Source organism: Clupea harengus, chromosome 15 (assembly GCF_900700415.2).
Source record: "Clupea harengus chromosome 15, Ch_v2.0.2, whole genome shotgun sequence".
Lineage (NCBI taxonomy): Eukaryota > Metazoa > Chordata > Actinopteri > Clupeiformes > Clupeidae > Clupea > Clupea harengus.
In genome coordinates, this window is record NC_045166.1 from 335,001 (window position 1) to 351,389 (window position 16,389).

A 16,389-nucleotide genomic window follows, 5' to 3' on the forward strand; every position below is an offset into this window, starting at 1 on the left:
CATACACACACACACTGGCATACACACTGTGTGTGTGTGTGTGTGTGTGTGTGTGTGTGTGAGAGAGTGATTGTGTTATGAGTATGTTGTTTGTGTGCACACACACACACACACACACACACACACACACACACACACAGACACACACAGACACACACACACACACACACACACACACACACAAATACACACACACACACACACACTTTCATTTTCAGTACACAAAATTCACTGATGTTTACCATGCTTCCTCAGGGCATGCAGCTGTTGCCTTCTCTTCAGTCTCTCTCAGACACACACACACACACACACACACACACACACACACAATCACTCTCTCTCACAAAGACAAACTTCAGTTAACAGCGTGATCATCGACCCACTTAGACCCAAGACAAAGGTCTCACCTCTAACGAATCATCCTGCAGTAAAGTCATCAGCTCCTTGTGAACGTAGTGGACATTTGGACCCAGCAGCTTGACCACCTGGCAGGAGTCAGGAAGAGAAACACAGTTCTCTCAGTCTGATGCCATACTGATAGAACAGAGGGTTAAATGAAGAAGCAAACAGCACTATTGTGTTCTTGCTGGTCCAGGCGCTTGGTCAAGGGACAGGGGAGACTGTGACAGTACACATAAATAGAGAGGCACTTTAGCAACAGAAATGTGCCTCTCCACAGTCAGAAAGCCACCTGTGGTTAGAACTGTTATGTTGGCGGTGCAGAGGCATGGAGACTTCATGTCATGTATTTGTATGGATTAGATGTCAGGTTTTGTTGTATTGTATGTCCATCGCACTGCTTTGTCAATTCTGTTGCACAGTCACGCCCATAAAAGCGGTCCTGACCTCGTGGAACCCTTCTGCCGCAGTCCGCCGCACTGAGATCTCGGGGTCGTTACACAGGCTGGAGAAAGTGCGGTACAGCTCAGACAGGAAGTGGTTTGGGTCTGCAAACAGCATCATGGCCTGTGTACAGAGAGGAGGTGGAGAAAGAGAGGTAGAGTGAGTAATATGGTGACATTACCATTTTATCATGACTACGGAAGACTTAATTATGCTTTGAAACATTTTTTTTGTAGTTTGGTAAAATTATTTGCCATTTTGGGTAAGTGTGAGGAAGGGGAGTGCCTGAGTATGGGGAGCTTCCCTGACATTTTGGATGACAAATGTCAAATAATGAGGCATGCTGACAAATCTTTTGCCTCAAGATACTCTGATCTTCCCACAACCTTGGCATCTTAAATGTTAACACTTGTTGTTTTTCCACATCAAACAGATTCCAATGTTTGGTCGGTAACCAGTGCAGGAATTTTGAATGAGGTAAACTTTGGCTTGGCTTGGCTTGTGGTTGCCATGGTGACTGCATATTGCTGTTGGGCCATCGCAAGATGGACTGTTAATTGGTCTGCTTTTTTCAGATTAAAAAGATACTGCTTAGCCCAGTAACACTTCCAATGAAGTAGTACTCAAACTGTCCATATGGTAGGGCCCTGTATCTCCTCATGTTGCAGTCTATCATCTTTGGAGTATAATGACCTGAGCACCTATTACCTGTTTTTGCCATCTTTCTTGGCATTTCAGAGTGTTCCAAATAGCCTGAGACATTTGTACATACTTTTACACTATGGATTATCTTCTTGAGCATCCCTCTTGCTGACATGCCATATTATTTAAAACAGTGGACTGTAATTTTCAACACTTCTGAGTGATTTTAATACCAAAATGGGTTATAACTTCAGACTGCAGTAATAATAACAATAATAATAATAAGATTCAAATCTATCGTTCCATCGTAAGATGTGTTGCACCTAAAGCTGGTAGAATTGGTGGTCACCATGTCTGGCATCCCACAGATGCACAGTCACCCTTAAAAGCAGCAAACTCACGGTGCTGGCATGGGCAAGAGACTCATTACGGGAGCTTTATGCAGCCTTCGTCTCAAAGTGTTCCCTGGATCCATTAGCATATGCTGAGAGCCCTGCTCTATTTATAACAATGACAAACACAAATGCACACCTTTCTTTCCCTCACACATACACACACACACACACACACACACACACACACACACACACACACACACACACACACACACACACACACACACACACACACACACACACACACACACATATACTGACAAAACAAGATACGAGCACAGGAACACTTGAAAGGAGTCTGCAGGTCTAATTTCCTTGTTCATGCTGCCAGATTCAACTAACTCACCCACAGGAGAGTGAAAACATGGCTAATGCTCTGCTTTCTAATGTTGAAGCAGAACTACCTCTGAACTCTTTCCAACATTCAGAAACTCAAAGCACTTCTTTTTTGACCAGGAGTTCAGAGGTGTATTGTGTTTGGTGGCTACACTGAAGCATGAAGTTTAAGTTCATGTTAGCCTTTTTTGGCAAGTATTAGCAAGCACTGTCCATTGTGTTTGACTCTAATCAGAACCTTGCGTATGGTTTAATCTGGAACCTACGTACAACTTCAGCCCACTGTAAGCTGATGCAACTTTAACCATGCTCCCTGAGTTTGAACACTTATCTACATTTGTTTCTCTCTCTCTCTCCGCTGGCTTTGCCAGGAAAACGCTTTTCTTCTCACCTCCAGCATCGCCTGGAGCACCTCTCTCATTCGTCCACCTCCAAGGGTGTAGACCTACTCTCTTTGTCCTCTCACAACAAAAGAGAATAGACAAAACTCTCACTTTTGTCTACGGCAAACAATTGCCTAAGATCTCTCGTTAGCCAACCACTGACCGCTTACCTAGACAAAGTAAGTTTGACGCAGGCAGCTAACCAGAGACCTGCTACGTAACTCTGCAACGGGAGAAAACCAAGACAAAGCACGAAATTGCGGAGACCTGCAACGGAACGAGCGCTCGAATCCTCCGACCTAAACTGCAGTGTAACACAAACGACATTACAGCAAGGACAACTTTCCCCATCTACGGACATCATCATCTCTTCTCTGCCCCATCAACGTCGGATCCGCCAGCACGACCCTTTTGACAAAGGACTGGTAACTCCGATAACTGGGCCTTTAGCTATCGTAGCTTACTCACAACCTGGCTACGCATAGGACTGTTTACATATGCCATCGTTCATGTATTTAATCTGTTTTGTTTACCAAACATAACTGTTTATATATTTTCATGGTTAGTTGGTAGTTAGCTTCTCCACACCATCTGGGTTATCGTTAGGATTGCTCCTCAGAGACATAGGGTCTTGCATGCATCACTAACCATTTCCCTCTTCTAACATGGCATCGCAACCACACACGATTACATATACATTGGCCTTCACATAGCCACACACGCGAAGGGAATACTCGAACTTCGCGCTGCACATAGGCTCGTCCTTTTCCACATCACATGTATGTTCTCGAACGTGCACACACACGCACGCGGAACTGCGGTGATCGAACAAAGGAACACACACACACTCACATTCTTTCTGGCGCGCTTCTAACAGCGCAACCCCGAGCCCACAAGCTCACACACACACTCCCTCTCTCTTACACATACACATACTCCTTCAATTCATTAGTTAGTTACATTTAGCTAGATTACATATTGTGTGTTATTTTCTTATCATCGTGTAAATAAATACTTTGATTATATACGATGGTCTATTTAATGTTACACAAGAATGAATGCCGCCATCCTCTTCTATTCAGAAATCCAATGACCTTCAACCTTGCTATTAATAAGGTAACTTTCGTTGTAGTTATTTAATTAATTATTAATCAGAGTTCCAAATTGATAGATTAATATATTTGATGAGACTGATATATTTTATGAGACTGATTTGTGGATTATCTTTATTTTGACCACCGTGGAGGACACTACACTTTGTGTGGCGCCCCCTAGGTGTTCAACTTAATTGATCTTCCTTTGTGTTGAATGGTTGATGCCTGTCCTATCGGGTGAGATTACCAACATATTGTTGCTATTGCAAGGACAGCACCAATGTGTCTTGGTGGCCCTCGCGAAGACGGTATCACAATTCACACACAATTGCACCCACTTTCACCCGGCGCCTACTCACAGGGTAAGGTACCTACATAGTCTGGTATTCCCATGTGAGGCTGGTACCAATTTCACCTACACTGTGTATGGCTCCAAGAGGCATTAAAGACAGCTGGCTGACTCTCAACCAAACGGTCCTGTATCACTGTGCAGGGAATTTTGGTTCAGTAGCATTCACACCAACATGGAGATTGACTTGGACTGTCCTTCTATCTGCTTCCTCTTGTTCCAGAACCTGCAATGCTCCGTCGCAAACACCATCTGTTCCCAGTTTACATCCATTCAGTTTGCAACCAGTCTTGTTTTCTAACAGCTGATGGCCATTTATAATAGCGTGAGCAAATGCTGGTATGATTCAAGCAAACTTCTCCCATTTGAAGTGTGATATTTGCTATGAACTCTAATTACTGAGTGACTCACGACCATGTGAACATAAGGTGAAAATGAATGTCATAAATCGTCTCAGTGTGAGTCAGTCTCATACTCTGGTAGTTCAGCCTAAAGTATAGTCCCCATAATAACAATCATGGGGTCAATTCACCTGAAACAAACATGAATGTATCCTTTCGTTCCCTCAGGTCATTCCTAAATTGGCTCCTGAATACATATGTCAGCATAGTTGCAATTGACAGACAGACAGACAGACAGACAGACAGACAGACAGACAGACAGACAGACAGACAGACAGATAGACAGATAGATAGATAGATAGATAGATTCATTGATTGATTGATTGACTGATTGATTGATTACTGATTGACAGATGTCTCAGACTCACTGGAAAGTTGTAGGCGCAGTTTCGGCGCACCATGGCGTACTTATTCTCCAGCTCCAGTTGGTAAGCCTGGCTCTCACAGTGGCCATTCTCATGCTGCAGCCCGAGAAAGCAGAGCTTCTTGTAGAACTCCAGGAACCACAGGTGCTGCTCCTCAGTGAAACAAGCTTGAAGGAAAAAGAGAGCAATGTTAGGGAAAGAGATTCAGACAGAACGAGTCATTAACTGATTCTTCCCCAAGTACAGCAGAAAGTACATGATGAGTAAAAGCATGAATGGAGCCAAGCACAAGATGTTTGGGAACTATGTATGAACTGTCCATGAGCTTTGACCAATGTCAAACAGGCAGTAATGGAGGAATACTATTGGAGATGTTTCACTCAATCACACAATTGCAAAAGCACTATGGGAGAAGACTTTGGCAGGGAAAGCGGGACTGCCCTGGTTTCTCACCTGAGAGCCCATGACACAGCTTCCCATACTGGAAGGAGAGCGAGGCCAGGACGGCCTCGTCGGCCTTGAAGCACTTCTCGCAGAAGGTCTTGACCAGTGGGAAGATGACGCGCGTCCGGTCATCTACAGGCGAGGGGGAGAGGGCTGTGAGAGACGAGCGACCAGACAACACAGAGAAAATCACCAGGCTTTCAAACACTCACAGCACATTCACTGAAGACAAGATGTTCAACCCCCCCCCCCCCCCCCCCCTACTGAGCTGAGGTCAGTTTTTCAAACACTCACAGCACATTCACTGAAGACAAGATGTTTACCCCCCCCCCCCTACTGAGCTGAGGTCAGTTTTTCAACTACCAGCCCCAAAACAAGAAAAGTAAAACCAGACTATGTCAGTGGCTGTTGGCAGTGCATGAGCATCAAAGGCTTTCTGAGGTGAATTGAACATTAAACCTGCTCTCTGCTGCTACAGTACTCTGTGAGAGGGCTTATAAATAGTTATGGCCACAGGCAGAATGGTGATTACCACGGAGAGAAATGTGGATACAGGCAATTGTTCCCGCTCATTCTCTGACTGACCTTGTGTTATTCATGTGGGCTAAAACTGAAATGCATCCCTTCCGTTCTGTTTCTGGCAAAGACAAAGGCCACTCACCACTGTCAAACATCTCCAGGAGGTTGATGATCGTGTCGAAGGCGGCCAGACGCACTGTGCTTCCCTCGTCCCGAGCGAGCTCCACCAGTTCAGGTAGAACCACGGCTTTGGTGTGGTCCAGCCTGAGGGAGAATGAAGCTGTTAGGGATCATGGGCTGGTACATGCCAACAGATGTCTACAGATGGTCAAGCCAATGCTTGTGCCTTATGCCTCAACTGGTGGAACATGGCCCCATTCTGGGAGAACCAAAGTGAAAGGTTTGCTTACCAAGGAGGATTAAAAACAACAAAGAACACAGTGGTCTCTTTATCGATCAAAATAGTGTAAACTGATCTTTTAGTTTGAAGTTTGACAAATACTCAAACATATGTTTTTGCCTGGAAAATATATTGTAGACAAGCACAGTCCCGCACTGGACCCAACCTCACAACCTCGGGCATGGGAGGCGTGCGAGCAAGAAGGTTTAAACCCAAGGGTGCTAGCGTCTGTCTCTTAAGGGGTCAGGGACAGGGAGTGAGCTTTACTCACTTCACAGCACTGTACACACACATTACATTTTACATTTAGTCATTTAGCAGACGCTTTTATCCAAAGCGACTTACGAGGATGTATATACATTTTACATCTACACCGATGGCACACTGCACATCAGGAGCAATTAGGGGTTCAGTGTCTTGCTCAAGGACGCTTCGACAGGGAATCGAACTAGCAACCTTCTGATTACTAAACGACTTCTCTAACCTCCTGTACCACTGTCGCCCCCACACATCTTACTTATTCCTTTTTTATTAGTAGTATTTCATTATGGAGGTCACCTCATTATAATGCATGCCATGCCGTGCTGTAGCATATTTTATTTGATGTGTTGAGTTTTTAAACGAACAAAAGCCCATCTACATTTCTTTCCTCATTCTTTAAATGTATACTTTTGTCGGCAGGGACTGCGCCATGTTGAATGCAAAGCATATGTAAATAAGGAATTTGTCAGTGCATCCATACTTCTATGCAACTGTGGATGATTCGCTCTGCACTCACTTCATCACACCACCGCTCATATCGATGATGAGAAACATCTTTCCTTGCTCTGTAATCTGCGCTAATGTTTAGGAAAGACTGATGTATAATGGCCATTCTGGGTACATTTTTTCCACCCATACATTTTGAAAAGTATACTGTCGTTGTCAGGGCCTTGTTGACTTTCGTAAAAATCACAAGAACTTCCTATTCATCATACCTGCTATGCCAGCACACTGTCTAACAGACGAATCCACTTTCTTTCCTCATCAAGCTGCACAGAGAGCAGTAACACTCAATAAAGCACACCTACAATTCACGGTACGTCTCTTTGAACACAGAAATCTGTTCACATAGCTGCATAGTCTTAGAGCACGTTAGTGAAGTCAGTTGGCACTCGTGATGCTCGTGCTTCAGTCAGCAGGGGATTTGGGCCATCTGTAGCGGACAAGTTAAATGTACCAGTCAGAACGCTTACTCTGCCGTTCAGAGGACAGACATTGAGGCTGTTGGTATTTGCCACACACACACACACACACACACACACACACACACACACACCCCAAGCATGAGAAGTGAAAAGAGAAGTGGAAGATTAAAACCTTGAATAATTCAGCAAGGACAACGGCACAGCCTTGCTTCCTGGGTCTGTGTCAAACAGAGTAGAAGCAAATGGCTTAAGATCTTTTCTACTTAAGGACACAATAAGACCCACAGGTTGACGGATTGCTGAGGTGACCCGTCCGTTTGACTTGAGCATGGTTGTAACTGCGGTTATTTCACGACTTTGTTTGTCAGGCTTGGATCTCACCCACTGGGGAATTGTGCAGCCTGACACATCTCTCTTCCTCTTTGCTTGGACACACTGGCCTCAGGGGGGATGGCAGCCCATCAAGCCAAAGGGCTTTTTCTTGGGAGAGAGAGAGAGCGGCAGACTCCATTTTGACTGGAGCTTCAGAGGCCTGTCTGCTGGTGTTTGCCAAGCCTGCCATCTCCTCCCCACGCTACCTGAGGCGAATACATTAATATGCCCAGTGTGGAGCCATCACTCCTATTGGCATTCTTGTCAGGTGAAGGAGAGAGAGAGAGAGAGAGAGAGAGAGAGAGAGAGAGAGAGAGAGAGAGAGAGAGAGTGTGTGTGTTTGTACATGTGGCTCAGTCTCTGTCTCATGTTTGTGATGATGCTGTGAGGTGGTGTGTGTTTGCATGTAGAGGGTTGGGGGTGGCAGGCTCATCTGTACTGCAGTAGCACACAGTCACAGTCACAGTCACAGTCTCATCTGTACTGCACTCACACACTCAGGCTCATCTGTACTGCAGTAGCACACAGTCACAGTCACAGTCAGGGCACAACTCAGGCTCATCTGGACCTCAGTAGCACACAGTCACAGTCACAGTCAGGGCACAACTCAGGCTCATCTGGACCTCAGTAGCACACAGTCACAGTCACAGTCAGGGCACAACTCAGGCTCATCTGGACCTCAGTAGCACACAGTCACAGTCAGGGCACAACTCAAGCTCATCTGGACCTCAGTAGCACACAGTCACAGTCACAGTCAGGGCACAACTCAAGCTCATCTGGACCTCAGTAGCACACAGTCACAGTCACAGTCAGGGCACAACTCAGGCTCATCTGGACCTCAGTAGCACACAGTCACAGTCACAGTCAGGGCACAACTCAGCTCACTGAAGGCCATGTGCCTGCTGAGAGGTCTACACATTGATTACACTATCTGTTCATGACAAATACAAAAACAGATAACAACTTGCCCATAGGGTGAAAATGAGCTCCTTTGATAACCTATGGCACATTAGCGCTGATGCACCCATATGCACTATCCCCTGTGAAATGAAATGCTTTTAAAACAACAACAACCATGTCTTGGTCTGCCTAACTCTGTTTGACAGGCTGCAGTTCACTGACAGAATGATTTTGTACTGATGTTTTCATCTTTTCTTTATCTATATCTTGTTCTTTTTTTACCCTATTCCCCTGGCGATGTTCTCCAGCTGCCGGCACATGCAGGAGCGCACCTCATACTCCACATCCTGGCACAGCGACCTGACCAGGGGCAGCAGGTCCTTCTTCACTCTACAACCAAACAACAAAAGCGTACAAACTCAAACAGCAACTTAAACACAAGAGGGATAGATTGCACTACAGTGTGATGCTTTATATGTACTCGATATACAGTATGTGTGTGCATATGTGCAGATGTGCATATGTACATATGCAATCTATGGTTACTTCAGAACCAGAATGAAGTTGCCTTCAATGCACTTTATAAAATGCTTTTAAATGGTCCCGTCAGAACAGTTTAATTTCAGTGCAATCTATCTAATGTATGGTTGGTTTAGATGTGTAATACTGAGGGATAACTCCAGAGAACTCACACAGAGGAGTCAAATTTGCCCGCTACCTTCCCCAGAATCCGACAGCTGGCGAGGCGGGCCTGCACCGATTGAGACAGCTGTGCCTTTGACACCAATGGACTCAGAATCTGTCCGATCAACCAGCAGACAGTGAGAAATAGAAGATGTGCATTCATCCAGCAGTTCAAACACATACAATTACAAAGAACAAAAATAGATTTAATACAGAAAGTTTCATTATATTATTACTCTGAGATTCTGAGTTCCAATGGGGATCTTCTAAACTTTTGTTTGAGATTTTTTTTTCTAAAAAGCGAAGAAGCCATTACCTCTTGCCTGATGGTCTCCTTTGGTAACGCGTCAATAGCTGCAAGCAAAGTCTCCAACCAGGCATTGCTGACCACTGAAGGCACAAATGAAAAAGCAGATTGATGTCATGTACCCTTGTAATGCAGTATGCTAATAATGACTGGACAACACAAAACGCTGCCAGACTACCACTTTATCAGTGGCACTGAGCTGGAACAGCTACTAGGTTCCGTGTTCCAACCGTTGAATGCATGCCACCTCTGTTACAAAAGGAGACAAGTGCAGACACTGTCTAAACTCATCAGATCCCTGAAAAGAAAGCAATTACTGAAGACAAGTGTGGGGAAAGTTGCTGGGCAGTTAACAGTTCTAGAAAGTCGGTCTGGAGCCACAAGTTCATATAAGGTTGCCAACCTCCAAAGGACCTGAGAGCCTGAGGTCTTTAAAACTAGGTTTGAGCAATGGAGCTGGAACACGAGTGATCTGAGCTCACCTGTCTCCCGATGGTCCAGGTTGAGGAGAACAATCTGTAAGATGGAGTGGGTGTGAGTCTGGATGAGGACGATGTCATCCTGGAGGATAGTCAGAAAGGAACTCGCTGCGGCGAGTTGCATCTCCACCCCAGCAACATGGAGCACTTCCTGTTATGGGGATAGGAAGAGGGTATCATACGATGTCATTGGTTTCCCATTCAGAGGTGGTTCAGGTGGTCATTTCCATGACAGGCAAGGGAGAGAAGAAGAGGGATGACACAGGAGGAGGACGTTTTTTGTCTCACCCTGACTTTTGGCACCACCCTCCGGAAGGTTTCTGCTGGGTTCTGCCGCACCAGTATTGGCAGGTTCACGATCACACTGGCCCGCTGCACATCCTGGCCCGAGCTGAGGACAAGAACCCGCACCAAGCAACCATGAGACGGAAAACAACACCATGAAGCACACAGCATACCAACACTGTCTAAACAGCACCTTGCTCAATGATGAATTAGATATGATAGAAAGAACAATGAGTCACAATCAACAGAGCAAATCAAATTGATACCATCAAGAGACAGAGAAGAGATGTTTTAAAACAACAGAAGAATTGAGCAAACAGGTTTTTTTTCCCTTTCTTAGCCAAATAAACTGCTGGCTAAGGAGAGGCTGTAGATATAGGGTACTTTGTGGAATTATCTACAGGCATCAACTGGGGACCTCAGCCTATTTGGAAAGAACATCCCCCTCATAGAGATTACAAATGAGAACACATTATTCTGTTCCTAGTGGCACAGCCAGTTTTTCTCCTGGAGCGTGTGCTTTCAGGGCACTTAAAGTGGAGAGAGAGGACAGCAGATTGCAAGCTAAGTGAATTACTTTTTTCCCCTTGCATGGCCTGGAGTGGAGACTGAACCTGACCACCGGGCCTTGCTGAGAGACAGAGTACATTTCTGCCTTAGGTGCAATACTCCAATTCTCTTCCTCCAGTTTCTTTTCTGTATCACATCACTACCATGCTGCAATGGGTTGTCTCAACTGCTAATTGTAAGGGTTTTGTTTATTGGCCAACTAACAAAGCGCCTGGCTCATTACTCCTTATCAGTCAGCCAAAGTTGATCAACTTAATGCTAAATGCTAATTCATCACCGTTGAGGTAAAAGCACATCAGTGGAAATAACTCTGCAGCAGTTCTGTGTCAGCATTTAAAAGCAGATACTTTAACAATATCAAGACTTCATTTACAGACCATTTTTTTTAATTGACGTGGGTCAGTTTCACGAAGTGGATACAATGATTGTCACAAAGAGCATTTTTCTTATCAGGTTATCGCGCCATCCTCTTATCATCTTACCACTAGGTACTTTGAGGTAACCTGACACGGCACAAAAAAAAATCAGCTTCTGCATATAGAGCTTCAGATGTTCAGCTTCAAAAACAACTGAAACAGAATATTTTTAGTTTCATCCCTTCCTTCCTGCCTTTCACCTCTGGGAAACTTCCTGTTGTTTCAGAAATGGCTCCGTGTCTTATCTGTATCCTTTTGCAGTGTTGCTCTAAATAATGAAATATAAACAGGTATCATTACTTTTTCAGGGATGTGTTGTCCTCATGTGGCCTTTGTTGGCAGAAGGTTATTTAATAACTAGGAAGCTCTGGTGCTTGCCAAGTGAATTCTGAAAGATGGTAATACGGTCATGGCAGTTGCTCCTCTTGAATATGGTCAATAATGCCCCGCACCTTGGCCATGGTTCTGTTTATGAAGCGCTTGAGTGAGAAGACATGTATGCGCCAGACAGCTGCTACCTGCACGGAAGAGGTTGACTTAATCAATTAAAGACCAGGTGCTGAGAGGCGCTGTAACGTAATCGGACTCCCGAGGGGTGACGCTTTGATCCGCCTCTGAAGGCTCAATGGGATCCGCATTTCCTGGAGGGACGCCGGAAAGTAAAAAGACTCACTTCACAAGCGAATTGGTAATTAGACTAGTGCCTGGTGAATGAGGTATCCACGAGGCAACTTGGGTTACAAGCCAAATCCAGGTGCTTCTGAACTATCTTACTTTCCTTTCTTTTTTTTCTCCATTTTCCATCCACTCTTTTTCAGCGCTGCCACTCTACACTCCCAAAAAAGGAAACAAAGCCCTTCAGACCTCTAGGCCTATTTAGAGCCGCTATCACAGCTGCCGTGCCAGCTAATGCCAGCGCATGAAATTCCCCTGTCAGACTGCTCCAGCCTCCCTGAGGTGCGCCTTAAGCTCCCACGAGAAATCAGGACAGGCGAGACAGACTCACAGTGGTGTGTGAGTGTGTGTGGTGTGTGGGGGGAGAGTTGTTAGTAGAGAGAGAGAGAGCCAAAGAGCCTAGAGAGAGAGGAGGGGGAGCGGGTGGAAGAGGCAGAGAATGCTGAGTGTTCGGTTGGTTCTCTCCAAGAGGAGTGAAACTTGGCACTTGGGTTGTTGCGCCAGCAGGTTGGTAAGCCCACACTGCAATTAGTTATCATTTGGCTCTTCCCATGAAGCTCTGATTGCCAGGGAGAAAGTATTGGTCTTGTAGCCAGCTTATAATGGAAAGGACAAGGTTTCCCCAAAAACTTTAATGGAAGGCAAAGAGACAAGGTTGTAACTCAAGTGGCAGGGGACAATCCAAGGCCTCACCAATCAAAGGCCTCAAAGACACACTTGGCAAAGTGGCAACTTTACTTATTTGTATAGCACATTGAGAAACAACAGGAGTTGTACCAAAGTGCGTTCCAGTCGAGGTAAAGTAGATTGATAATACATTCAGGCAAGAATTAAAGGGAATAAAAGGACATAAACAACCAAAACAAATAAAAGGAATAAAAGACAACATAACAAAACAAAAAGACTAAAAACCTATTAAAAGAGCAAAAATGAAAAGTGATGTAGATCAAGTGGAAAATAAATAGTTAAATACAACGGTAAAAAAGGATAAGTAAGCACTAGCCTAATAGAGTAAAACAAAATAAAAGACCAACAAGTTAGAAGTAGGAGTAGACTTGACCAAAACCATAGAACAACCTTAGACTGAAATCAAATGCACTAAAAAAAGGGCTCCAAATTAAAATCCATGGAATGGATGTGTGTAAAAGTATGTGTTTAGTCTAGTTTAGTTTAGTAAGTCTAGGCTATTCCATAATTTAGGACCAAACAACAGTAAAAGCCTGTTCACTCTTAGATTGAAAATTAGATAGGTAAAACCAGTAAAAGTTCATCAGAAGATCTTAGGGCCCTTGACGGAGGTCATAGGTTGCAATGTAGGCTGGAGCTAAACCATTCACAGCCTTAAAATCCATCTTACATTTCACTGGGAGCCAATTTAGTGTAACTGAAAGGTGTGATGTGATCAAATGTCTTGTTAAAAGTCTTGCAGTTTATGAATTGATGTCTGGCTGAAAACAGTGCATTACAGTAATCCAGTGTGTAAGGTATGAAAGCGTGGACCACTTTCTTTCAATCTCCTTATGACAGGCTTTTGATATGGTTCGAGTGAACCAAGCACTGTGCTAATGTCTGTTAGATAATGACCTTTGCCTTGTTTTCTTTAAGCTTTAGGAAACTATTACCCATCCAGAACTTCATTTCATCTAAGAAGTCAAAAAGTGATTGTAAACGATCATGACCAGACTTAGGAGGGAAATATATCTGGGTATCATTGGCATTGCAATGATAGGAAATCCCATGCTTCCTGAATATCTGTCCAGGGGGCAGTAAATAGAGTGAAAACAGAAGGGGACCTAATCTCAAACCCTGTGGAACTCCGCACGAGACGGGGTCAACATTAGACGAGATGCCATAAGTGTTGACCACAAAAGTCCTATCAGAAAAATAGCAGTGGAGGAGACATTACCCATATTATGACAGTTAGAGGCTGAAGATGATATTGACGATCTGATTCCATTCATTTCTTTGAAAAAATAATTTTAAAAATCATCACTGAAGAGTTGGAGAGAAGAGGAAGAGAGAGAGAGAGAGAAGAGGAAGTTGAGCAACCAGCTAGGGGATAAACAGGACCCTAGGCCTATGGTGGCTCTGTAGCACAATTTCTGCAAGGTAGTCATTGCTATGGAAACTTAGTCTATGATCAATTGTTACCATCTCCATTCTGATGGATCCTTTTAAATTGCTAACTGAAATTTCAAATTGCTGCATTATTTCGCCAACATTGTCTAAATTATATCATATTGGTTTTTTTAGTCTAATAGATGCATTTGTGTTGGTGTAGGCTTAATGGCCATGGTCCAGACTATCTGTTGATTAATCTGTTGATCACCTGAGGTTTAAATGGGTCAATGCTATAGGCCTAGTAGACAAATGATCTTGGGATTTTTTTTATTAGAAAAAGGATGTTTTTGTTTTTTAAAACACCCTTCATGGTTTGTTGCTCTAAATTGATCAATGTCCTTAACAGTCACCTGTAGTCCAATTGAGGTTTACCAAGTAAATCACTTGTCCTGTTTGACGAGTATCTGATTGATATAGAGTTCAGAATCGACCAACAGGTTACAGCTGACTCCAAACAGTCTCAATAGGCTGGGAGCCGTCCATATGTTACCCTACTGAAAGTATTGATAAACTATCATTAACACGAATGTGAATGCACCACTGATGCACAGTTAAACTATCATTAACACAAATGTGAATGCACCATGAGCGCACAGTTAAACTATCATTAACACGAATGTGAATGCACCATGAGCGCACAGTTAAACTATCATTAACACGAATGTGAATGCACCATGAGCGCACAGTTAAACTATCATTAACACGAATGTGAATGCACCACTGATGCACAGTTAAACTATCACAGCATCATTCAATCTGCCCCAAACAACCTCAATATGATGTCAAATCACAAACGTGGAGTCACAACAAACAAGAGAATCACGCTGCACTAAAATGACAGCATCAGCCATCATAATTTGAATGGTGTGACAAATAATGTCACATCATCATTATTATTCACCCACAGCCAGGGAGGCTTTAAGCATGTAGACTGATGACGTGGGGGCAAGCAAAGCAATTCACGGGGCATGCATCCAGATTAGACTGAGTCAGCAGCAACCCTATCAAGCTGATGCACACTCGTACGCTGCAACTAGGGAATAGCTGATGCCGGCTAAACGGAATTTGTCTCATTTCCAAACGGCTGCAAAATGAAACCAGAGGGCTTTTGTGATTTGCAAGTGACGCAGGGAGGGGAGTTACACAACAGAACGGCCAGCCAGGGGTTAGCGATGACGCCAGACGAGGGGCATCTCGCTCATCACTGTGTCGCTTGACATGCAAAGCCCCTGGCAGTGGCAGCCTTGGCGGGAAGAATTGGTTATCGCTCAGCCTACCTTCCCTCCCACCCCCCACCCCACCCCTGCCATCACGTCTGGGTCAGCCTCATTCGAATGTGGAGCTGTCAGCTCATGGCAGCGCTCTCTCCAGACACACACACACACACACACACACACGCACACACGCGCACACACACGCACGCGCACACACACGCGCACACACACACACACACACACACACACACACACACACACACACACACACACTGTCCTTTGTGAATTCACAAAGCATGCATATGCATGGACAGAACTGCTGCAGTTTCTGTACCTCTCTCTCTCTCTCTCACACACACACACACACACACACACACACACACACACACACACACACACACACACTCTGTCTCTCTCTCTGTCTCGCTCCCTCACACACATACACACAAACGGCATGCCTGGCTCTCTGTCCCTTGCTCACAACACACACTAACACCAATACAGGCACGCTACATGCTGCGTCACCAGCGTGACTCAGCCACTGTGACGCACTCGCTGAGCCCCCTTCTGACGTACGCTCAGGGAGACAGCGTCGGGCTCCATTCTCTCATTTCTATGCTGCCCATGCAACAGGCAACCTTGACCGCTTCTTTTGAGCCAGCTGGAGTTTAATTCCTGAGCCAGGGCTGGGCCCTGAAGTGGTATGGAAGAGACCGGGAGCAGAGGGAGGAGGGATGAGATGAGAAACGTTTTAATCTGCTGAGACTGGAGGAGCAGAGGCAGGGAGACACAGCACTGCAGTAAGGCTAACCTTGGCTGGGCGCCAATGACCTCCACCTGCCTCTGGACATGGGCTAACACTCTCAGAAGACTGATGCTTCTATTCTGCTTTCGTATCAGAGCCGTCTATCAAACGTGATGAGAGATGAACAGGCCATTTAAGTCGGTGGATGTGCTGCCTACACTGTTCTCATATCAAATCAAATATTAAAGGTATTATAAAACGCT

The 16,389-nt window shown here is 44.7% G+C and overlaps 1 protein-coding gene across 2 annotated transcripts in view; it reads right to left on the reverse strand.

Annotated features, from left to right (window-relative positions):
* The window catches only part of ppp4r4 (protein phosphatase 4, regulatory subunit 4), a 33,933-nt gene that overhangs the window by 11,297 nt on the left and 6,247 nt on the right, over positions 1-16,389 (reverse strand). Inside the window, exons 3-12 of one of the 2 annotated variants that reach the window (XM_012823962.3) lie at positions 10,389-10,491; positions 10,104-10,251; positions 9,631-9,704; positions 9,323-9,429; positions 8,913-9,020; positions 5,914-6,035; positions 5,262-5,384; positions 4,812-4,975; positions 847-966; positions 408-485 (exon numbers count right to left, since the gene is read on the reverse strand). In XM_012823962.3, coding sequence (XP_012679416.1) covers positions 408-485; positions 847-966; positions 4,812-4,975; positions 5,262-5,384; positions 5,914-6,035; positions 8,913-9,020; positions 9,323-9,429; positions 9,631-9,704; positions 10,104-10,251; positions 10,389-10,491 — 1,147 coding nt within the window. Of the gene's footprint in view, positions 1-407; positions 486-846; positions 967-4,811; positions 4,976-5,261; positions 5,406-5,913; positions 6,036-8,912; positions 9,021-9,322; positions 9,430-9,630; positions 9,705-10,103; positions 10,252-10,388; positions 10,492-16,389 lie in introns of both variants that reach the window. The other variant, XM_012823961.3, reaches the window with a different exon arrangement.